General features: G+C 50.9%; 1 protein-coding gene across 2 annotated transcripts; it reads left to right on the top strand.

Moving 5' to 3' along the window:
• The first annotated feature begins 765 nt into the window (after positions 1–765).
• On the top strand, positions 766–22,173 carry PROK2 (prokineticin 2). Of its 2 annotated transcripts, XM_054729634.1 has the most exons (4): positions 766–936; positions 4,147–4,272; positions 19,121–19,183; positions 20,377–22,173. In XM_054729634.1, exons 1-4 carry the CDS (start codon positions 841–843, stop codon positions 20,476–20,478), a joined length of 387 nt encoding a protein of 128 aa, XP_054585609.1. In that variant the 5' UTR covers positions 766–840; the 3' UTR covers positions 20,479–22,173. The 2 variants fall into 2 exon arrangements, with proteins under 2 accessions (XP_054585609.1, XP_054585610.1); XM_054729635.1 differs by lacking the exon at positions 19,121–19,183.
• The last annotated feature ends 2,510 nt before the right edge of the window (positions 22,174–24,683 follow it).

Here is a 24,683-nt window from a genome sequence, read left to right as displayed (position 1 = left end):
GCGGCGTGGCCTCCCCGGAGCCCGAGGCGCCGTGCCGGGCTGGGAAGGACGGGCGCTGCGAGCGGCCTGGGGTCCGGACGCCGGCGCCCCGTCTCCCGAGCGGGTGCGGCCTCGGAGGGCGGCCCGCCCCTGGGAACCCGGGCGGGGAGCGAGGTGGGACAGCCGCGGGCGCACAGGAGGGCGTCTGCCGAGACAGAAACACGCCGGGCTCCCGCCACGGGCTGCGGGCGGTGACTGCTCTCCCTTTGTTCTCCCCACCCCCCCCCAGCCCAGCCCCGTCCAGGTTCCCGCGTCGGTGCGGGCCGCCTCTCGGGCGGTTGGACCCCGGGACGGTACCTGTGCGGCCCTGCGGCCCGGCGGCACGTGCAGCCCCACCCCCCCCTTACACACACACACACACACACACACACACACACACACACACACACACGTGTCCACCGCGCGGCGCGTAGTAGGCGCCCTCACATCTGGAGAGCAAATGCGCCGCGGCGGTCGCGCCGGGCACGTGTCGCTGGGAAACGAGGGCAGAGCGAGGGAGGCGCAGCCCCCGGCAGCCGCTCGGCCCGCGCCAACGGCCGCGGCGCGAGTCTGGCGCGGGGCGCGGGGCTCCCCGGGGCCGCCTGCGTGGCGCCCGAGGCGGGGCGCGGGGCGCGGGCCCGGCGGGGGGCTGGCGAGGAGCGGGGGCGGGGTGTGCCCGCAGCGCCCGCGGCTGAGTCACGGCCGCGCTCGCCGTTATATCCGCCCCGAGGCTCGCGGCGCCGCCAGCCCGCAGCTCTGCGCCCCAGCGAGCGGCCGCCCCGCGCCCCGACCGCCCCAACGGCCGCCAGCCCCGAGGGCGCCATGAGGCACCCGCGCCGCGCCCCGATGCTGCTCCTGCTGCTGCTGTGGCCGCTGCTGCTCGCGCCCCGCGCCGGGGACGCCGCCGTCATCACCGGGGTAAGCGGCCCCGCACCTGCCGGCGGAGCGCCCGCGGGGCTGGGGGAGGGCGGCGCGGGGCGCGGGGAGGGTGTCCCCGGCCCGGACCCGCCTGGGCCGCCCCGTGGCGCACTTGGGAGAGAGCCGGCAGCACGGGCACGGGCGCCCCGGCAGGAAAGGGACCCAAGTGCTGCTCTCAGCGCCTGCACCCCCTTTCCCGCCTGCGCCCCTTCTCCCCTCGCCCCGCTCCTGGGGTTCGGTCTTTGGGTTCCGCTGGAAGATGCTCTTCGGTCTCCCGGAGCACTGTCCCCGGACGTGCCCGCCAGGACGTGCCCGCCTGAACCCGAACTCTGAGGCCCTTCCTGAAATGCCAGGGCCCGGCGCACCCCCCTCGGGGCCCCAGTCCGCTGCAGCCGGGACTTTGCTCCCCACGGGTCCCCCACAGAATCGCCTGGAAAGACCTTGGTCCAAGGCCACGCACATGTGCGCTTTGAAAAGCAATGTGGGTGCTTCTTTCTGGATCCCAGGGATTTCTGTTTTGTTGTTGTTGTTTGTGGTGTGGTTTTTTGTTTGTTTGTTTGTTTGTTTGTTGTTTTTTTTTTGGCGGGGGGTCCCCGGCGTCTGAGAGTCTCCCTATGAGTTTTCCCTTCCCAGTTCCTGATGAAGCCCCGCCTGCTCCCGCACAATTCCTTCACCTGAGCGGAGCCTGCGCTGGGCAGCGGAGCAACGCCCTCGCTCCCCCGGAGCGCGCCGTGGGGTCTGGGGGGGCCTCCGGCCCACAACCCACAGGGCCGTCCAGTCACAGCAACAGCGCCGCCCGCTGCCCCGTCCTGCCGCTCACTGCTCACCCCTTCCCTCCGCCCGACCTTACCTGACAGCTCCGTTACTTCTCCCGAGGTCTAAGGGCACGTTCTAGGCCTAGATAACACTTCTGATTTGAAATGTAGTGAAATAACATTTAAGTTTAAGGGAAATGTCACTGTCTTGAGAAAATAAAGCTCTGTTGTCTCCATGCTAATTCGCATTGTGAACCTGGGACCCGGCAGTGTTGGTTCTGCCCAGGAGATGCGCAAGTGTACGAGTGGGATATTTATTAGTCATTGAGAGATTTTTTACAAAATGTATTTGAAAAGCTTTGTCCGTAGGCAGCTGGTGTGGTGGAAAAATGTTTTTATAGGTCTTTTTAGTACAGGAGGATTGAAACATGGTTTCCCCCTCCTCTCCCACTGGCTCATTTAAACTTTCTGCTAATCCCCTGAGCCCAAACTTCTTTTGCAATATAAGTATCTTTTTGTTCCATTCACGGGACAACACAGTTTGAATAGATCTGCAATGGCTTAAGGCTGAAGGGCATTAGGAAGCAGCTGTCTAATTAAAAATACATAAGCCTATGCAATTCTTTGTGAATATTTCCAGGAACTGAAGCTTCTTGTTACAAAATGAACTCTTTATCACTTTGGATGTTTATCTATAGAGAGATTTAGACGAGCTTGTTCTATAGCGTGTGTGCTGTTTGTTGTAATTTTAACTGTGTTACAAAAAGAGAATTCTTTTAACAGTCTCTAAAGCTGCACGGCAATAAAGAAATGCAGCTATGTCTCCATGACAGGAACCATCTGGAGTCAAATGAAAAACTAAATAACTTATCTGGAGATAATGTCTATAGGATATTAAACATCCAAGTGATTGAATTTTAAAAGATTTTTGGTTGGATGATGATTGTCTAATAAAAAGAGTCGGTGGGGCTTCAGAATTCGGGGTCTTGAGCATCTGTTGAAATAAAACAAAGCCTGAAACCTCCACCTTAAATACTTACTGTTTGGGGGAATATGTGTCGTCACTTAAAAGTCATTGATTTGTTAAAGCCACATTGGAAACCATCCTGCACTGAGATCCCATTGCGGGCTTGGATGACCACAGAGGCGTGATACCTGGCATACAGATAAGAGCTGGAAGATGGGAATGTTTAAATATTTTCCTACAAATATCCAACTACCCCAACATGGGAATTGTAGTTTTAGTCCAGATGCTTGTTTTAAGCAGGTTGAGAAAAATGTCGGCGGGGGAAGCCAGGGAAAAGTAATGGACGAGCGTGTGCCGTGTGTTTACATTTCAAGGAGTTGTGGCTGTCCCAAAACTAGAATTCTGAAGGATGCTTTAGTTGTTTCCAATAAATGTACATTTAAACTTGTGCCTAAATTACAAATTTTATATTTCTTACATATTTTATAGGACAGGATGTTTTTACCTTAATGTTGGAAAAGTAGATTACTACACACCATTCAAACCAAGCATCCTATTTTTGGTTGAGTCTAGGACAAAACAATAGACCTTCAGATCAATTTTCAAGCATATGAATTTAGACTTCATTGTTCATTGCTACTTACCACAGTGTGGAATTCCTCCATAGCTGATTCTTTAATGGTGTGTATTTACAGTGTTTGTATTGAGAGCAGGTGCCTTGAGTCATCACTGTTGACAGTTGCATTTCCTCATCCGATGGCTGCGACAGAAGCTCCGTTGGTGTTGTGATGTGCACATGTGTATATCCTAAGCCAACAACTTTCTTTTTGCAGGTTACTCACTGGAGATAAAAGAGTAACATAAGGGAAAGCCTTGGTCTGCCCATTCTCACCCTGTGAGATTTCTTTCTTTAAAGAGGAAATGGTGAAAATCAAGTCAGTGGTGTGAGAAACATCAAGTCTCATGAACCAAAATACAAATATTTAAAAAGGAAAATGAGTCCTTCTGAAATTTACATCAGTGCCTTGATGGGTCTGTAGCAGTTCATGCCAGACTTAGAGACCATTTAAATCCCTTTGGAAAAACTGGGCCCAGTGTATTCAGTTAATAATCATACAGTCTCGTGATTTGACTTATGTAGTGCTTAGTGGCTGTGTACGGTATAAGATTAATATAGACTCATTTTTTTCAATTTCAAAGCAAATTCAAGAAAGCACTAGAACAATATAACTTTTTTTAAATACTGTGTTTAAGATTTTCATAATGTGTGAGCCATTTTTAGGCCATTTTTTAAAAAACTAGGAAAATCCTTCTGATTATATTTTATGGCAAACATGGACAAGTAAATGAAGACTGCAGTTTTTTATATATGTGGTTATTATCGCAGAGCAGTTGGATATTTAAAGCGCTTTCTTGCGGCTATTTTTAGATCGCCTCCGCCCGAGTCTGTCCCACTGTCCGTATTAATGTTTGCTTCTCTCGTCCCAGGCTTGCGTCGACGACTTCCAGTGTGATGGAGACACGTGCTGTGCTGTGAGTCTCTGGATCCGGGGCCTCAGGCTGTGCACACCCATGGGCCGAGCAGGGGACAGCTGCCACCCACGGTCTCGGAAAGTGAGTATATTTGTGTCACGGTGGTTCTCTCCTGTGGCAGTGCCCTCACCTTGAGCAAGGCTGTGTGACCTGCAGCCCAGGGTATGGAAGCTGGAGAAGATGACAGTGGAAGGCACCTGCTCTGCCCGCTCCCCTTCGGTTGGAAAGAAAGAATTGTGTCCTCTAACTTATTCTAGCGATCAGTTTCCTGTCATAGTTCTCATGACATTAGAGACACTTCATAAAAATAATTTCAAACACATGAATTTGTTTAAAATCATTTAGAAATCCTATCTAATAAAGAGGAAATATGCTAATTGACCCTCACACCATCACAAAGATGGCGGCACCCACAGCCATAAGGAGGGAATATGCTAATTGACTGCCCCGCCCCACCCTCAGAGATGATGGCATCCACAGCCAATAAGGAGGGAATATGCTGATTGACTGCCATGCCCTCAAAGATGGCAGCACCCAGTCCCCTCATCCCCACTGGGGTGGCAGGGGTGCGGCAAGGCCGGGCCCGCCACCAGGCAGGCCTGGCCACTCTGCATGCCTGCCTCCGGAGTCCCCCAGTCCGCTTAGCCCCCCAACCACCCAGGGCCACCTGAGGCTCAGATAACCAGGGCTGGCTGAAGCTTGTGCTGCCGGCAGTGGCAGCAGCAGAGGTGTGATGGGACATCGCCTTCCCCTGATCGCCGGGTCACCTCCTGCCCCTGAGGGCTCCCAGACTGTGAGAGGGGGAAGGCCGGGAGGAGGGACCCTCCCCCATCCAGTGCATGAGTTTTCATGCACCAGGCCTCTAGTATATCTATAATAAACCGAACGGCCGAACAGTGGAACAGCTGTCCAGGCAACCTTCCGGATGACCTTCCGGATGAAGCTGGGGCTGCAAAGGCCTACTCTTGCATCTGGCCAGATAGATAGATAGATAGATAGATAGATAGATAGATAGATAGATAAATAGAGATAGATAGATAGATAGATAGATATAGATATATGTGTGTGTGTGTGTGTGTGTGTGTGTCCTATCTAATAAAGAGGGAATATGCTAATTGACCATCACTCTGTCACAAAGATGGCTGCACCCACAGCTGAGGCCAAGTTCCCATAAGGAGCCTTAATGAGTAATCTGCAGGGACCTGAGGCTACACCCTCCCCCACCCAGCAGGGCTTGACAGGGGACCTCAGGCCGTGGCCCCCACCCAGCAGGGCTTGACAGGGGACCTCAGGCCATGCCCCCCACTCAGCAGAGCTTGATAGGGGACCTCAAGGTGCACCCCCAGTGCTGGGTCAGGGGAACTCAGGCCGCGCCCCCTGCCCAGTGGGGCTTGACGGGGGACCTGAGGCTGCACCCCCCTGTCGATGGGGCTTGATGGGGACCCGAGGGTGCACCCCCCTCCCGGTGCTGGGCCAGGGGACCTGAGGCTGCGCGCCCCCCGCCCCCCAGCCTGGCAGGGCTTGATGGGGGACCTCAGGCCATGCCCCCCACTCAGCGGGGCTTGACGGGGGACCTCAAGGCATGTCCCCCGCCCTGGTCTGGGCTGGGGGACCTCAGGCCATGACCCCCATCCTGGCGCCGGGCCATGGGACCTGAGGCTATGCCCCCTGCCCAGTGGGGCTTGACAAGGGTGGGACTAGCCGGGTCTGGATCTAGCCGGGTCTGGGTCTCACGCAATTTTGAGGTGCATGTGGGTAGGCGGGGACTTGACTCTGGGTCCCATGGTGCGCCCCAGACTCTGACAGGAGGAAGGTTTTCATATACATTTTACTACTTTTTTTTCATTTCTGACACTTCTATTATAGAGAAAGGGCAAATAGCAATATTAAATTATTTCCTCTAATTAATCCCCTTTTAATGTGCACGAATTTTGTGCACCGGACCATGTGTGTGTGTGTGTGTGTGTGTGTGTGTGTGTGTGTGTGTGTGTGTATAATCAGACCTACTGCTAAGGCAGAAGTAAATAAGTTGTGTCTTGTGGTAGAGGTGTGTGCTGTGCTGTTAGTGTCTGCATTCAGAACATAAGAATTTGTACACCTATGAGCAAAGTGGAGGCAGCTGCCATCTGCTGTTTTGTTTTTTTCAGAAAATCATTGATAATACAACTAGTCTTGTATCTTAATTTAAGATATAAAAGTAATTGACTATTTATAGGATAGATTGCTCACAGCCCTAGGGGTTAATGATAGTTAATTTTCCACTGTATCTTATCTAACTCGTTAATATCAGAGTGGCCTAAGCCACCCCTTTGAAGCATTATGGGCAATAATTGGTCTGAGCTGGGAGGGCAGGGCGGAGTGGGGCTCTGGGTTGTGCTGCAGACTCCTGCCTGTGGGCCCCAGCGGGTTACAGGCCTCTAGAAGGCGGGGGAGGGGGAGCAGAGAAGTGTGGGAGCCTGGACAGTCCTTGCCCTTAAGATTCAAAATTTCAAAATGCAGAATCCCCAGGGACACAGTGCCTTGCTCTCTGGTCCCATGTCCGCATTTCCCAGCAGCACAGTGAAGCCCAGGGCAGGGACGCACTGGGCAAGGTGGCTTGTGGCAGGCAGAGCTGGTCTCTGCAGTTCCCCTCTACACGTTAGAAGCAAACTGGATTCCACTCCGCTTTACCGCGTGTGCCGAGAGGTTAGAGCTGCGGCTGAACCAAGCACGTTCCGGTGTTGCACAGGCGCAGGGGAGGCTCCCGTTTCCCCTTCTCGGAATAAACGCCGTGGAACCATCGGCTGAGGGTGAGCTCTGTGACTTGTCTGCAGCGGGGACTCTGGTTGTTTGGACGTATCTGAAGCTGAGGGTAGCTCTCTGTGGTTTCCTTGAGAAACACTTCCTGTTACGTTTAGACCATTCTTCCCCAGGGTTTTATCGCTCGCGACTGTACTGTCATTTTTAAATGTGACATGCACCTTTAGTCTTGACTATTTAGAACTGGGAAGGTCTTAAGCCACTGTCATCTGTCTTGGTTCCAAACCTCGGGAAGGTGCCATTGGCCCAGCCGCCTGGGCACCAGCCTCCCCTGGGCACCGGTCTCCCCTGGGCAGCAGCCTCCCCTGGGCACCAGCCTCCCCTGGGCACCGGTCTCCCCTGGGCACCTGTCTCCCCTGGGCACCTGTCTCCCCTGGGCACCGGTCTCCCCTGGGCACCAGCCTCCCCTGGGCACCAGCCTCCCCTGGGCACCAGTCTCCCCTGGGCACCGGTCTCCCCTGGGCACCGGTCTCCCCTGGGCACCGGTCTCCCCTGAGCTCCAGTCTCCCCTGGGCACCAGCCTCCCCTGGGCACCAGCCTCCCCTGAGCTCCAGTCTCCCTGGGCACCGGTCTCCCTGGGCACCTCCCCTGGGCACCCGTCTCCCCGGGCACCGGTTCCCCTGGATACTGGTCTCCCTGGGCACCTCCCCTGGGCACCGGTCTTCCCTGGGCACCTGTCACCTCTGGGCACCTCCCCCGGGCACCGGTCTCCCCTGGGCACCAGTCTCCCCTGAGCACCGGTCTCCCCTGGGCACCAGCCTCCCCTGGGCACCAGTCTCCCCAGGGCAACAGCCTCCCCTGGGCACCTCCCCTGGGCACCAGTCTCCCCTGGGCACTGGTCTCCCCTGGGCACTGGTCTCCCCTGGGCACGTCTCCCTGGGCACCGGTCTCCCCTGGGCACGGGTCTCCCTGGGCACCTCCCCTGGGCACTGGTCTCCCCTGGGCACGGGTCTCCCCTGGGCACTGGTCTCCCCTGGGCACCAGTCTCCCTGGGCACCGGTCTCCCTGGGCACCGGTCTCCCCTGGGCACCGGTCTCCCCTGGGCACCAGCCTCCCCTGGGCACTGGTCTCCCCTGGGCACCGGTCTCCCCTGGGCACCAGCCTCCCCTGGGCACCGGTCTCCCCTGGGCACCAGTCTCCCTGGGCACCGGTCTCCCCTGGGCACCTCCCCTGGGCACCAGTCTCCCTGGGCACCGGTCTCCCCTGGGCACCGGTCTCCCTGGGCACCGGTCTCCCCTGGGCACCGGTCTCCCCTGGGCACCGGTCTCCCTGGGCACCTCCCCTGGGCACCAGTCTCCCTGGGCACCGGTCTCCCCTGGGCACTGGTCTCCCCTGGGCACTGGTCTCCCCTGGGCACCAGCCTCCCCTGGGCACCAGTCTCCCTGGGCACCGGTCTCCCCTGGGCACTGGTCTCCCCTGGGCACTGGTCTCCCCTGGGCACCGGTCTCCCTGGGCACCGGTCTCCCCTGGGCACGGGTCTCCCTGGGCACCGGTCTCCCCTGGGCACCGGTCTCCCTGGGCACCAGCCTCCCCTGGGCACCGGTCTCCCTGGGCACCGGTCTCCCCTGGGCATCGGTCTCCCCTGGGCACCGGTCTCCCTGGGCACCGGTCTCCCCTGGGCACCTCCCCTGGGCACCAGTCTCCCTGGGCACCGGTCTCCCCTGGGCACCGGTCTCCCTGGGCACCAGTCTCCCTGGGCACCAGCCTCCCCTGGGCACCGGTCTCCCTGGGCACCGGTCTCCCCTGGGCACCGGTCTCCCCTGGGCATCGGTCTCCCCTGGGCACCGGTCTCCCTGGGCACCTCCCCTGGGCACCAGTCTCCCTGGGCACCGGTCTCCCCTGGGCACCTCCCCTGGGCACCAGTCTCCCTGGGCACCGGTCTCCCTGGGCACGGGTCTCCATGGTCACGTGCCTTCCCGAATGTCGGCGGTGCTAGTGTGCGCCGTGCTGCTGAGAGCTGCCCTCGCTCAGCCTGTCCTTTAGGATGTGCTGCTCCTCAGCTGAGCCTGGCCGCCGGGTGCGGGACAGGCTGCGGGCGGTCTGGCGTTCACAGCAGGAGCTGTGCTCCATGTAGTGACAGATTCGCCGCTCACAGCGCTGGGAAGGAGGGATGCTTTTGTCACGGGCTCCACACACCGTGTTCAGACTGCGGCTTCAGCAGCTGCTGCCCAGGTGCCAGGTCAGAGGGCAGCCACCAGGCTTCCCTTCTTGTCTGTGGTCTCAACCTCCGTCCCCTTCTTCTCCACAGAAGCTGTTGTGTTTACAGCCCAGCATTGAGTCCCGTGGACTGGGACTGGCTGGTGTGGATGAGGATTAACAGTCCAAAGTGGGAATTTGTCTCATCTTAAAGTTCCAATGAGTTTTCCTAGTGGGAGATACTTTCATTTATGTTCTGTTTTCCCATCACCAATTATTCCTCCATACCCTCTCCACCCGTCCGCCCCCACAATCACCACAGTGCTGTCCGCACCGTGAGTTCTTCCTCTTTCCTTGCTCAATCCCTCCACTCAGCCCAGCTCGCCCCCTCGGGAGCTGTCAGCCTGCTCTCTCTGAGTCTGTCTCCATTTTGCTTGTTGTTCAGTTTATTCATTAGATTCTACATCTGAGTGAAATTCTATGGCGCTTTGTCTTTTTCTGACTACCTTATTTCCCTTAGTATAATGTTCTCCCGGTCCTTCCATGCTGTCACAAAGGGTAAACTTTTCTTCCTTTTTACGGCCAAGTAGTATTCCATGGTGTAAATGTGCTGCAGCTTTTTTATCTACTCATTTACTGATGGGCACTTGGGCTGCTCCTGTAACTAATGCTGCAAGGAACACCGAGGTGCATGTGTTCTTTCTGTGTGCTGTTTGGTTTCTTCAGATAAAACCCCAGGAGTGAAATGGGTGGTTCACAGGCAGTTCCAGGTTTAATGTGGTGAGGAAGCTCCGTACTGCTCTCCACAGTGGCGGCACCGTCTGCACTCCCACCCGCCGTGCACGCGGCTCCCTCTCCTCCACAGCCTCGCCCGCACTTGTTGTCTGTTAATTAATTGACGGTCGCCACTCTGACAGGTGTGAGGTGATACCTCATTGTCATTTTAATTTACATTTCTCTCATGACTAGTGACGTTGAGCATCTTTTCATGTGTGTATTGGCCATCAGTACATTCTCTTTGGAGAGTGTCTATTCAAGTCCTTTGCCATTTTTTAATTGGATTGTTTGTGGGGTTTTGGGGGGTTAGGGTTAGGGTGAGTTTTATAAGTTCTTGACAAATTTTAGATGATAACCTTATTAGATGTATCGTTGGGGAATATGTCCTCCCATTACGTGGGCTGACTTTTCATTTCCTGATGGTTTCCTTGGCTGTGCACAGACTTTTGAGTTTGATTTAGTCGCATGTGTTTGCTTTTCCTTTGTTTCCTTTGCCCAAGGAGACATATCAGAAAAAATACTGCTACAAGAAATGTCCCAGATTTTACTGCCTATGTTTTCTTCTAGATTTTTATGACTTCAAGGCTAACATTTAAGTTTGTAAGCCAATTTTTTATTATTCTTATGTGTGGAGTAAGGAGGTGGTTTAGTTTCATTTTTCTTTTGCACGTATCAGTTCAACTTTCCCAACACCATTTATTGAATAGACTATCTATAGCCCATTGTATGTTTTCGCCCCCTCTGTCAAATATTAAGTGACTCTAAAGGTGTGGGTTTATTTCTGGGCTCTCTATTGTGTTCCATTGATCTGTATGTCTGTTTTTATGCCAGTCCTAGCCACAGCAACCAGAGAGGAAGAAGAAATACTATGCCTCGTAGTAATGAGTAAATAGTTTGATATCAGGTAGTGTTATTCCTCCAATTTTGTTCTTCTTTCTCAAGATTGCTGTTGCTATTTGGGGTCTTTTGTGTTTTCATATAAATTTTTGGAATATTTGTTCCAGTTCTGTGAATACGCCATTTGGTATCTTGATAGGAATTGCCTTCAATCTGTATATTGCTTTGGGTAGTATGGACATATTAATGTTACTTCTTCCATGAACACAGTATATGCTTCCACTTGCTTGTATCTTCTTTAGTTTTTTTCAAATACAGGTCTTCTACATCCTTGGTTAAATTATTTTAAAGCAATTGTGAATGGAATTGTTTTTTTTTTTAGTTTCCCTTTCTTATAGTTCATTATTGGTGTTTAAAAATGCAACTTATTTCTGGATATTTTTTTTATCTTGCTACTTTACTGAATTCATTTATCAGTTCTTGTAGATTTTTGGTGGAATCTTTAGGATTCTCTCTATATGATATAATGCCATCTGCAAATAAGGTCAGGTTTACTACTTCCTTTCCAGTTTGGATGCCTTTTATTTCTTCTTCTTCCCTGGTAGCTGTGGCTAGGACTTCCAGTGTTATGTTGAAGAAGAGTGGTGAGTGGATATCTTTGTCTTGTTCCTGTTCTTAAGGGGAATGCTTGTAGGTTTTGCCCATTGAGTATGACATTGGCTCTGGGTTTGTCATACATGGCCTTCATTACATTAAGGTATATTCCCTCTATTCTCACTTTGCTGAGAGTTTTGATCAATAATGAGTGCTGGGTTTTATCAAATGATTTTTTATACATCTATTTATATGATCATGTGGTTTTTATCCTTAATTTTGTTTATATTGATTTGCAGATATTATACCAACTTTGCACTTCCAAAATAAATTCCACTTGACCCTGGTATATGATTTTTTTAATGTATTGCTGAACTAGGTTTGCCAACATTTTGTTGAGGATTTTAGCATTTATGCTCCTCAGGGATATTGACCTATACTTTTCTTTCTTTGTCATTATCTGGTTTTCAATATTTTGGAATAGTTTGAGAAGGATGGATGTTGGTTCTTCTTTGAATGTTTGGTAAAATTCACCTGTAAAGGCATCCGGTCCAGGGATTTTTGTTGGGAGCTTTATTATTATTATTATTATTATTATTATTATTATTACTACTGCTTTAATTAACCTGTCTAATCAGATTCTCTGATTCTTCCTGATTTAGTTTTGGAAGATTGCATGTTTGTAGGAATTTATCCATTTCTTTTAGGTTGTCCAATTTGTTGGCATATAGTTATTCATAACATTTCTTACAATCCTTTATAATTTTTTGGCATCAGTTGTTACTTCTTCTCTGTCATTTCTGATTTTGTTTATTTGGGTCCTCTCTATTTTTTCTTGATGAGTCTAGTTAAAAGTTTGTCAATCTTGTTTATCTTTTCAGAGAACCAGCTCTTGGTTTCATTTATACTTTGTATTGTTTTTTAGACTCTATTTCATTTATTTCTGCTCTGATCTTTATTATTTTCTTCCTTCTTCTCACCCTGGCTCTTTGTGTTGTTCTTTTTCAAATTCCTTTAGGTGTAAAGTTGTATTGTTTATTGGAGCTTTTTCTGGTTCTTAAGAGAGGCCTGGGATGGTATAAATTTTCCTTTGGGGCTGCTTTCCCTGTATCTTACAGAATTGGGGTTGTTTTGTTCTCATTTTCATTTGTTTCAAGGTAGTTTTTGATTTCTTATGTGGCTCTAGTCTGCTCTGCCCTCCCTCTGCTGAAACCCAGGGTGAGTGGCTGTGAACAAAATTTTGTGTGTGGCCCTTTAAGAGGGTGACTGTATTGCAAGCTGTCTCTCCCTGGTGGACAGAAACCCCAGATGTTTTCACAGTCAGATGCTTTGTGGGTGCCCGGGGGGATCAGGCCTAAGCTGACAGGCAGACAACCCCTGAGAGGTCCCAGACTGCGAGAGGGCTCAGGCTGGACTGAGGGACCCCCTCCCCACCCTGAGTGCACGATTTTCGTGCACTGGGCCTCTAGTATGCATATAAGTTCTTTGGTTGATCTCTTCCCACCGACCTGCGCCTTCCCTCTGAGATTCCACAGTCTATTCTATGCTTCTATGTCTCCGGATCTATTTTATTCATTAGGTTCCAAATATGAGTGAGACCATGTGATACTTGTCTTTCTCTGACTGGCTCATTTCACTTAGCATAATGCTCTCTAGGTCCCTCAATGCTGTCTCAAAGAATTAGAGATCCTTCTTTTTTACTGCTGCATAGTATTCCATCGTATAAATGTACCACAGCTTTTTTAGCCACTCGTCTACTGATGGACACTTGGGCTATTTCCAGATCTTAGCTATGGTAAATTGTGCTGCTATGAACACAGGGGTGCATGCATTATTTCTAATTGGTGTTTCTGGATTCTTAGGATATATTCCTCAAAGTGGGATCACTGGGTCAAATGTGAGTTCCATTTTTAATTTTTTGAGGAAACGCCGTACTGTTTTCCACAGTGGCAGCACCGGTCTGCATTCCCACCAGCAGTGCACTAGGGTTCCCTTTTCTCCACATCCTCGCCAGCACCTGTTGTTTGTGGATTTGTTGATGGTGGCCCCTGCTTTTTTAAAGAAAAAAAAAAATGGATTACTGGTCGTGGTCACAGGAATTGGTGTTCTAAAAACATAAAGCTATGAATAGGTGAAGACTAAACCTATTTAAATTTTAAACTTTCCATCCCGGTTTGACTTAGTCATTAGCCACAAATGTCTATTAATTTTGATGAAGTGAACTTATATTTAATGAATGAACTTGATAACGATGCATAGGAATTGGTAGCCCTGAGCTCAGTTTACTGTGGTATTTCATACGATTCAGTTCACTTGTGGAGTGTGCAGATCTGAACTTTCAGATCTGACTAGGCTTTACTGTTATAATTATAGGGATTTTTGTTTGTTTGTTTTTTAACCCTCACCTAAGAAGTAAGGATATTTTTTTCCATTAATTTTTAGAGAGAGTGGAAAGGATGAAGGAGAGAGAGGAAAAAAAAAAAAAAAACATCGATGTGATCTCAGTCGGGGTGCATCAAACCAGCAACCCAAGTACCAGAACTTGACCTGGAATTGAACCCGAGACCCTCTGGTGGGCAGGCCAATGCTCTAACCATTGAGCACACTGGCCAGGGCTATACTTATTGGTTTTTAACTTTATATTTGACTAGAGACCCAGTGCACGACATTCATGCACTTTTTTTTTGGCAGGGTGGGGGGGGGGGCCCTCAGCCTGGCCTGCTCCCTCTCGCAGCCCAGGACCTCTCAGGGGATGTCCAACTAATGACTTAGGCTTGCTCTCCTCGGGGAGCAGGCCTAAGCCGTTAGTTGGACATCCCCCAAAGGGTCCTGCGCTACTGCTGCTGCGCTCGCAAGCCATTATCCTGACTTCTGGCTGAGCTGTGCTCCCCCTGTGGGAGTGCACTGACCACCAGGGGGCAGCTCCTGCATTGAGCGCCTGCCCCCTGCTGTTCAGTGCGCATCATAGCGACCAGTCTTTCCAGTGTTTGGTCAATTTGCATATTAGCATTTTAACAATAAATTTTTAAACAATTATGAATAAGTTACTGAATCATATGTCTACAGGGAATACTTTGCTGTTTTTAAAAGATGCCCATTTTAAAGTTTACTAATACCTATACTTTCCAGAATTTACAAAGACCAGCCAATTGCATCCCATTCTGCTTACCTGATGGTTTGGAAGTTTATAATTACATGTTTAATACTTTTACGTTTTATTGCTTATTATTTTATGAATTTTTTAATTTAACTATTTTCTCAAAAAATTAATCTGAATATTTATTTTGTTCCACTTTTTATGTCAACATTTTAAGCACCAGTTTTAGTTTTTTTAGCTGCATTTTTGCTGCTAAAATGACAAATTATCCTTTTTTGAAGATAAACAATTGAAATTAGAACATGGGTCTTTTGTTTACGTAAAAAGAAAATGGAGGATTTTAAATGATTATCTTTCTGTTACAGACTGAACCTGTGACAGAACATTGTAAACAGCTGTAATTTCAGGATGGAGTATAAAATTTTTGAAAATACCAACTAAAATATAACTTCTATCACTACAGAACGTAGTGAAAACGGGTGGAAGAAAACATAATGGGCTAATTGCCTCATCTTTCATAACACAATGTCAAGAACCCCTGTCTACTTTTGCTTTCTTGGGGGCAGTACCATAGCTATGATTACAGGGTCACTGGCCGTTGGCGGAGAGATGCTGAAGAAATAAATATAGTTTAGTCTAAGCAGAGTTTCTCAACCTGGCCACCGCCAACCTCTAGGTCCGGAGATTGTGTTGTAGGGGTTGTCCTGTGCATTGTGGGAAGTTTAACAGCATCTCTGGCCTTGATCTGCTGTCTAGTTGTGACAACAAAAACGTCTCCAGACTATGACACATGTCCCCTGGCAGGTTTGGGGGCTTTTGGAGGGACTGTGTTCCGGAATCGCCCTGGTTGAGCGCCGCTGGCCTCATGCTACATTAATGTAGCCCACAGGACACAGTATGGAGATCAGCATCTTCTTCTCATTGGGAGCTTCAGCAGCTACCCAAGCACACAGATTCTTTTGGCCTCTCAACTCGATGGGGTGCTACCAAATTTGAGGGCCAAGGTATGGGGCTCCCCTTGATCCACAGAAGCTACCACCCTTGTTTTCTGCAAATCTGTTGTGACTCCCTAGCCCCAGAGGCCCGAGGCCTGCATGCCAACAGCTCCCCTAACCGAAGTTCACACAGCCAGTGAGGCCAACCTGCTGCTCCCCGTGTTCAGCCAGTCTTCTCGAGGGCACAGTGCAGCCGAAGGCCAAGGTCAGTGGGGCGGCCCAGCATCCCGCCCAGGTCAACCCTCTCCTCACGAGAGGAAGCCAGGTTGATGATTGCATTATTTAGGGTTATATGAATGTATATGTATTTAAAAAAAAACTTGAAGAAACAATTTAAAATGTTACCAAATTAAGATACATAGCAATCTTCATAATTAATAAAACCAGAAACTGTGGGAGTTTTGAACTCTGTTTTATTTTATGCATTATTCTACAATTTCATTTTTTTTTCTAAGAACTATGTACCAAAAAAGTTGTTGCAAAACGGTTTTATTACACACTAGTGGCCTGGTACATGGATTTGTGCACATTGAAAGGAAATTAATTAGAAGGAAGATTTGTGTGGTAATTACATTACTGCAAAAAATTACATGTCAAAATCTTACCTAATAATAGACAAACATGTAAATTGACCATACCTCTGCTATGTCCACAGCCAATCAGGAGTGAGTATGCAAATTAACCTGACAGAGATGGTGGGTTAATTTGCATATGCATGAGTGGCGGGGCACCTGCTATGAGGGGGAGGGGGGACAGCGGAGGGAGCTACAGGAGCGGTGCTCCGGCCGGGAGTGAGGAGTTGCAGGCTCCTGGGCGGCCGGGAGCGAAGCCAGGGGAAGGAAGGCCGATGCTTGCATGAATATCATGCACCGGGCCTCTAGTAGTATATGTAATATAGTATTATAAATTAAAATACAAAATATCTTACTGTAACTATTCACCCTTTCTCTATAATAGAAGTGTCAGAGATGAAAGAAAATTAGTAAGATGTATATGAAAATAATATATAAGTTGATTAATAAATAAACAATATTCCGTCGACAACGTCGCTTTCTTTGGGCTTCAGAGGTACGTTGTGCCAGTAGTTGGTCTTCAGATACGTTCTGGTGTTGCGTGTGATTGGCGCCAGCAAGAGCTTTACATGTATCGCACGTGCGTGAGTCAACGTTTATTTTTAACGTTTATTTTTAAATTGCCAGTGCATGTCATGTGTGCCAGTTGGTGGGACGTTCGGATGTACGTACGGTCGGTCAATTAGCCTTTTAGGTAGGTAGGTAGGTAGGTAGGTAGGTAGATAGAGATAGATAGATAGATGATAGATAGATAGATAGATAGATAGATAGATAGATAGATAAAAAGACACATGACAAGGCTTTTCTTCCCGTCTCCCATATAGTTTCTTCTTGAACATCATGACTGTTTGGAGAGAAACGCTGTTTCCTCTTCTAAAACCTGCTGCCAGTGGGCGAGGCTCACGCCTTCACTGCGCGCGGGTGCTCTGCTCCATGTCTCCCAGGGCGGGTGCTTGGAGTGCGGGGCTAGAACGTGGGGTTGATGCAGAGTTGATTCTAAAGTCTGGACTGAACAGTTGGCTCCTGGGCTCTGCTTGTTCCTCTGATATGCGCTGTCCATCAGCACTTGCTCGGCATTGGCGACTGTCAGACAACTATTCGTTTGCCACTCGGTGTATGTAGATCTGGAAGTGAATGGGCCAGTGAAGAAATCAGCAAGGCTCTCTGAGCGTGTCATATCAGAAACTGTGGCCTTTGTCATCAGAGCTGTCATATGAAAGGGGCGGGTTAAGATGCTGTATGAGGCTTGGCCTGTTTTCCCTTCCTGTCTGCTTTTGGCACTGACCGCCCATGTGACAAGCCAGAGTGACCACAGCGTGACGGCAGGACGGTGAGCACGGCGAGGCCGCGTTCGTGCCTGAGAGTGTGGCACTGGCTTATCTCTCTTCCATAATTGAAGTGTGAGCTCCATGATGGACGGGGCCTTCCTTGTTTTGTTTATTGCTGTATCCGCAGCACCTAACACAGAGCCTGACATGCTGGTGACGCTCAGTAAGTGTCCGCTGGGTGGAGGAGTGAGAGACATGCTTGCTGTTTGTTTTCATAGTTTCAGTTCACTTCCTCCAGCTCCTTTTCCTTGACGGTTGCTGCCTGGGCTCGTTGTTCTAACCCTCAGCACTACTCACGTTTGGGGCCAGGCGTTTCTTTGCTCTGAGGGCTGTCCTGTGCATTGGAGGGTGTTGAGCAACATCCTTGGCCCCGACCCACTAAATGGCAGTGGCACTGCACTCCTGGTTGTGAATGCCCGACGGCCTCTGGGGGGTGGCGGGGAGCATCACCCCCAAATGAGGAGCACTGGTCCGCGCAGTCGTTTCAGGCTGGACAAAAAGGAAGCTCTCACAGCCCCAGAAGGGACTGGAAGTTCGTGGAGTGTAACTGCTCCTACTGTCTATAATCACCCAGCTTGTCCAGCAGCACCCACCTTCTCTGTCAGCAGGTGAGCCCACCATCCAGGCACCTTTTGACACACACAGTGACAGAACCATTCCGAGCGTGAGTCTGCCCCGTGCTGGCGCCGGGCGCCGTGGAGACAGTGTCCTTAGAGCTTTGAAAGCGATGCCCTTTCAGAAAGACAAAGGATCAGGCTGGCTCTGCCTGCCCACCACACAGACCCGCCCTCCACACAGACCCGCCCTCCACACAGGCCCGCCCTCCACACAGGCCCGCCCACCACACAGGCCCGCCCACCACACAGACCCGCCCTCCACACAGGCCCGCCCTCCACACAGACCCGCCCTCCACACAGACCCGCCCTCCACACAGACCCGCCCTCCACACAGACCCGCCCTCCACACAGGCCCGCCCTCCACACAGGCCCGCCCACCACACAGGCCCGCCCACCACACAGGCCCGCCCACCACACAGACCCGCCCACCACACAGACCCGCCCTCCACACAGACCCGCCCACCACACAGGCCCACCCTCCACACAAACCGGCCCTCCACACAGACCCGCCCTCCACACAGGCCCGCCCACCACACAGGCCCGCCCACCACACAGGCCCGCCCACCACACAGACCCGCCCTCCACACAGACCCGACCACCACACAGGCCCACCCTCCACACAAACCGGCCCTCCACACAGAACGCCCACCACACAGACCCGCCCACCACACAGGCCCGCCCACCACACAGGCCCGCCCACCACACAGACCCGCCCTCCACACAGGCCCGCCCACCACACAGGCCCGCCCACCACACAGACCCGCCCTCCACACAGACCCGCCCACCACACAGACCCGCCCTCCACACAGACCTGACCACCACACAGACCCGCCCTCCACACAGAACGCCCTCCACACAGACCCGCCCTCCACACAGACCCGCCCTCCACACAGACCCGCCCTCCACACAGACCCGCCCTCCACACAGACCCGTCCACCACACAGACCCGCCCTCCACACAGACCCGCCCACCACACAGACCCGCCCACCACACAGACCCACCCACCACACAGGCCCGCCCACCACACAGACCCGCCCACCACACAGACCCGCCCACCACACAGGCCCGCCCTCCACACAGACCCGCCCACCACACAGACCCGCCCACCACACAGACCCGCCCTCCTCCGGCCTCCCTTTGTGTACATTGTTCTCAACCATCTCCCTGGCCCTTCCAGAACCATTTTGGAAATGGAAGGCAGGAAAGAAGAAAGAGGAAGAGAAGAAAGAGGAAAAAGGAGGTAAGGAGAACATGGTGTGGTCCCACTCAAAGTTAACACCCAGAATAAGTAGCCTTGATCCTGGGGCAACCAGAACCGGGTCTGTTCCATCAGTTCAACCCAAAGGAAGGTTAGGAAGGTTCTGCAGACCGTCCTCCTTTTCCATAGAAAGTATTTAGAAGGCCCTGGAAGAGGCAGCTCGGCTTTCTCACAAGGACAGACCCTGGGGACCGGCGGCCTCTTTTGTGGAGTAGAGTAAGGAATACGCCGGAAGGCACTGAGGAAAGCATGCGGGGTGGAAACAGGAATGTGTAAGCTGTGGCACAGCCCTGAGGTGCAGCCTGCTAGCTGGCCTCTCACTTCACCTGCGTCTGAGGAACTTGCCCTCCCAGTTCACTGACTGTCACCGCCTCTAAGTGGTGAGCGTCCCCCGCGTGTCCTGCAGAACGGGCACATCCCCATGGGGCACCTGGCTGGGGCGGAGGGTGACTGGCTCTGCCTGCAGAAGGCACACGCATGTGGAGTGCCCGCCACCTGCCCCTGCACGGAAAGCCACCGGCCCCGTTGGTGGCAGGGGCAGGGTTCAGCTGCTCTCAGAATGAGCCGGCCTTCGGCTGCGGGCTCTGCCTCGGCGGGTTTGCTTAGTTCCTTGTCAGCAGACCAAGCTTGCTCCTTCCAGAATGTCCCTCTTGGTTCTCCCCCTTCCTCCCACCGCCGGGGTTTTGCTTCCTCTGACATCTGCGTGCAAAGGTGTGAAGCTGGGCGTTGCTTCTTGTCTGTGAATTGGTTTGCTCATTAGGTAGATGTGGTCATGCCCACAGGGCCTGCTCTTCTTAAGGCGCTTCCGGAGCAGGAGAAGGAATCAAAACGAGAACGGGGAAAGGCACGAGAGCTTGGTGGTTCAGAGCTTAGTCTCTGGTCCAGCTGCCAGCCAAGCTTCACGTTCTGGATGACCTTGGCAAGGCACTAGGCTCGCCGCCTCAGTCCGTCCCCTGGAAACGGGTGTAACTAGAGTTGCCGCGCTCAGAGTGGCGGGAGGATGGCAAGGGTAGCACACAGAGGTGCTGACCACCTTGCCGGGCAGCTGGGCGAGTGGTGGGCACTCAGATGCCAGCTATTATTCAAAGGGGTTTCCCAGGAAGAGTTCGGTGGGGTTTTGTTTGTGTTTGTTTTTCCCGTTTCCTGCTCTGACGCGGTTTTCTTTTTTATTTTAGGTTCCATTTTTTGGGCGGAGGCTGCTTCACACGTGTCCGTGCATGCCTGGCTTAGCCTGCTCACGAGCTTCAGTCAACCGATTTGTTTGTTCCCGAAAGTAATCGCTGTAGAGTAGAAACTTGAAATGTGAACAGCCACATGATGCCTGTAGCATCTATTCCTTGCTCTTGTGCCAGACGTATAGTGCGCCAGACAGAACGCTAGTGCTTCCTCCGCCTTCCGAGTGGCGCTGCTGGCTTTGAGTTTTAAATGACCTCTTTTTATTGAAAAACATTTAGTTTGGGGTAGAAACGTAATGTTCAAGGCATTGTGGAACTGGTTCTAATTTCCCGGTTTGTATTAGGGTTTGGTTTGGCTTTTTTTAATGCCAAATCTCACCCATTTTCACAAAAATGAGGACAATAAGAATTTGATATTTTGTTATAGACACCTCTTTTTTCTTAAACCCTTCTCCTCCCATCCCTGCCCCACACACATCCTCGCTCACCCTTTGATCTCTGGCTCCTCAAGAATTTCGAGGACCTCACTTTGTTCTCTGCCATTTGCTTCCCTTTGCTTGTGGCATTTTAACATACATGTGTGGTGGGGGAGGGGCGTCCATATCATCCAGTTTGCTGGTGGCGTCACTGAGGAAAAGCAAGCTTTTTGATGATGCTTAAGCAGTGAAGAGTGCAGAGCTAAACTAGACACTCCAAGCATCTCACATGGAGTGAGGGTGAGGAGCTGATGGCCGCCATGGGCCTGTCTGCGCAGGCCTCAGGCCTGTTGGGTGCCCCTGTGGGGACAAAGGAATTGAGGGTCAAACTAATTTAGTCCAGATTTATAGATGGTTTTTTTAAAGAATTCCCAATACAGCAGTGATTTTCAGCTGGTGTGCCCTAGCACACTGGCGAGCCACAAGAATTTTTGAAACATGCAACACCTGACTCTTTCCCTTAGATTGTCAAATTACAAAACGACAGCAGCCAACACACAATACCCATCTGGTGTGAATGAATCAAATTTATAATTTATTTTGTCAGACTGGCAAAATACTCTTTTTGGTGTGCTGCAGAATTTCAGTAATCAGTTTATGTGCAAATCGCTGCAGCACAGTATTACATTTATTTCTTTTTTTATTAGAAAACTCTTGTAGTTAGAGATATTCCCAAAAATGTCACTTGAAGAGGAAGCATTGATTTTATTCTGGCATAAAACTAGTTATTCTTTTAAAATCAGTATTAACTTGCAATTTAAACTTCATTTGTAACCAAAAGTTCTGTTGTAATGGATTGCCTGACATCCTGCCATTTGCACCTGTATCACTATTGCTGTGTAAAAATTCTGTATCAGAATTTCTGTATCAAAAATCCTGAATCAGTACTGTACACCACGTGCTTTATTTTAATATTATATCCCTATTTTGTCACAGTTGTCTTCAGTTTTTATGACAAGCTGATTTTTATAGAGCCCACATCCCAGACTTGGCAAAGACGCTCCAGTTGGTCAAATAGCACTATTGTCTGCGCGTTTTCATTTCACATACAGGACAATTCTGTTTGCATGAATGTTAAGTAAGTACAAAAACCATGTAAATCAGCGAGGTTTGGGAAAATGAAGGGAAACTATGACATACAGAACTGACTGCAACCAGAACGACTCGTGGGTGTCCCTGCCGACTCAGCAAGTGGTGACGGCGTGTTCGGCCTGGCGCGGGGGCCGGGGCCGGTGCTCGCCAGACAGCAATGCCAGCGTGGCCTGGCCTTGAAGACCAGCGAGTGTAAATGGACTCAATGTGACCAATAAATCACTATGAGATATGCTCACTGAGTAAATTTCATCATGCCGACGACCAACCGCTCCGACAGAGGGCTCCTGTGGTCGCTGCTCGCTCCGCCGGGGCTTCGACGCCCCGCAGCCGCTCAGAGATGTGGGCTGTGCTGTGCTAATTACCATCCTTGGTCGCCGAAGTATTAGTTTGGGTTCAGTTGAGTCTGTGTTCAAGGACATTCCTTAGTGAGTTTGTTGAGAAAAAAATTTAGACTTCAGCAAGTGGAATCATAGGTAAAAAAAAAAAAAAAAAACACACACACACACACAAAAAAAAGGCAGTTCAGCAATTTTGCTAAATGTTGTCTTCACATAATGTTCCATACATCCTTTTTAATAAGTGGTGCAAACACTTGGATCAATCATCCATTTTTTAAAAATATTTTTTTTTATTGATTTCAGAGAGGAAGGGAGAGGGAGAGAGAGAGAAACATCAATGATGAGAGAGAATCCTTGATTGTCTGCCTCCTGCACGTCCACCACTGGGGATCGAGCCTGCAACCCGGGCATGTGCCCTTGACCAGAATTGAACCAGGACCCTTCAGTCCGCAGGCTGACGCTCTATCCACTGAGCCAAACCGGCTGGGACCCAATCATCCATTTTCACCCATGTTAAAAATCACATAATCAACTTTTTAAAAATTTGATTTTACAAATGCCAACTCAGTTTTTAACATGGTCAACGACGCAGCCAGGAGAGAGCTGGCCTGGAGCTGCACCTCCGGCCTCACGGCCGCCCGGAAAACCAGCTGTGCCTTCGATGCTCCGGGTTATCTTTATGGAGGAATAACACTCCCTTTTTCTCTTTTTGTTAAATCTCACTTGATGGTATTTTTTCCATTGCTTTTCAGAGAGAGCGGAAGGGAGGGAGGGTGAGAGACAGAGAGAGAAACATTGATGTGAGAGACACAGCCACTGGTTGTCTCCCACACATGGCCCAACCGGAGACTGGGAGTGAACTCGAAACCCAAGTGCATGTCATTGTCTGGGAATTGAACCTGAGACCCTTCAGTGCACAGGCCGCCGCTCTAACCACTGAATCACCACCCAGGACAATACTTCCTGTTTAGTGTGTGGTTCGGTTAGTTGTTTTAACCTATTACCAGAGTTAGCTCGCACCTTTCCAATATTTCAAAAATACTTGTAATCAGACCGCATGGAGACTCTTGAAAACAATTCTATGCACAGAACAAAGAGTTGGTTTATTAAGACACTGGCATCGTTTCTGCCAGACCCAGCATGGTTTCTCACTAAAATTGGGACTTCATAGGCCAGAATGTCTACAAGATAAGGCAAAGCCATGTGCTTTGTAGCAAGTGTTATGAATGGATGGAATCCATTATGAGGTAGAAATGAATCCTATGCCTGAAGCTACTGACCAAACTCAGGTGCACCTTTGGATTTCATTGCAAACATGGACTTTCGTGAAAACTGTCATTTCTGACCTCAACAACCTTATTTTAAAAGCAGAACTTTTTTTTGCAATATTAACCAATTAGCTTTATTCAATCTGTTAATGAAAATGATGAATATGATCTAAACATTAATTTTCAGTTATTTTTTTCTTTTTCTTTTATTTTTAATTTATCTTTATTGTGATAGAGTTACGGATGTCCCCTTTGTGTGTGATTTTTTTCCCATTGACCCCCACCACCCTCCTCCCAGCCCTCCCAGGCCTACCCAACACTAACGCCTGTGTCCGTGGATTACACATATCTCTAAATCTATAAAACCCTAACATGCAAATAGACCAAACGGTGGAACAACCGAACAGCTGGTCACTAGGACGTGCGCTGACCGCCAGAGGGCACGTGCAGAACATGGCGGGCATCGGCCAAGGCGGGATGGTGGAGCAGGTGAGTGGGGCTCTGGTCACTGTCATCCAGCGAGCCTCTGGTGGTCACTGAAAATTCTTTGATCCCGTGCGCCGCGGTCCCACGGTCCCACCCAGCGCTTGCAACCTCTGCCGGCGCAAGCGGCAGCTGCCAGCCCCGATCGCACCTCAGGGCTTCTCCACCTCCCTCTGCTCCTGAGGGGCGATCAGGGCTGGCTGCCACCTCTCTTACCCGCTGCCGGCGACGGCCCCACTTGCACCCACAGCCGGCATTGGAGTTGCCGCTTGCACCTGCTACAAGCACCCGGCGCTGGTCCCGATTGCTCAGCGCTGTCAGCGACTGTCGGCTCCGATCACTCCTGAGGGCTTCTCCACCTCCCCCTGCTCCTGAGGAGCGATTGGAGCAGCAGCTGCCACTTGCACCCACTGATGGCAAAGGCCCCACTCGCACCCACTGCTGGCGCTGGCCCCAATCACTCAGCGCCATCGGTGGGTATGCATGGAGCCGGCACCGTCAGCGCTTGGGGACGGTGGTGGCGGGAGCAGGGCTGCCCGCAGACAGGGGTCTGGGGGCCACAGCAGGAGGGGCCTGGCGGGGTCGGGGAGGTTGGGCCGAGACCCACCCGGGTGCCCACTGCAGCTTCGCAGTCCACAGTTTCTTTC

This window comes from Eptesicus fuscus, chromosome 18 (genome assembly GCF_027574615.1).
Source record: "Eptesicus fuscus isolate TK198812 chromosome 18, DD_ASM_mEF_20220401, whole genome shotgun sequence".
In the NCBI taxonomy this organism is placed as follows: Eukaryota; Metazoa; Chordata; class Mammalia; order Chiroptera; family Vespertilionidae; genus Eptesicus; species Eptesicus fuscus.
Note: the sequence above shows the minus strand (reverse complement) of the source record. Positions and strands in the feature narration are given on the sequence as shown.

Excerpts from the sequence above, each read along its gene's own strand:
- PROK2 (XM_054729634.1), top strand. The coding sequence starts at position 841 with ATGAGGCACCCGCGCCGCGCCCCGATGCTGCTCCTGCTGCTGCTGTGG. Across the intron at positions 937-4,146 it reads ACGCCGCCGTCATCACCGGG|GCTTGCGTCGACGACTTCCA; the intron begins GTAAGCGGCCCC and ends CTCTCGTCCCAG. Across the intron at positions 19,184-20,376 it reads GAAGAAAGAGGAAAAAGGAG|GTTCCATTTTTTGGGCGGAG; the intron begins GTAAGGAGAACA and ends TTTTTATTTTAG.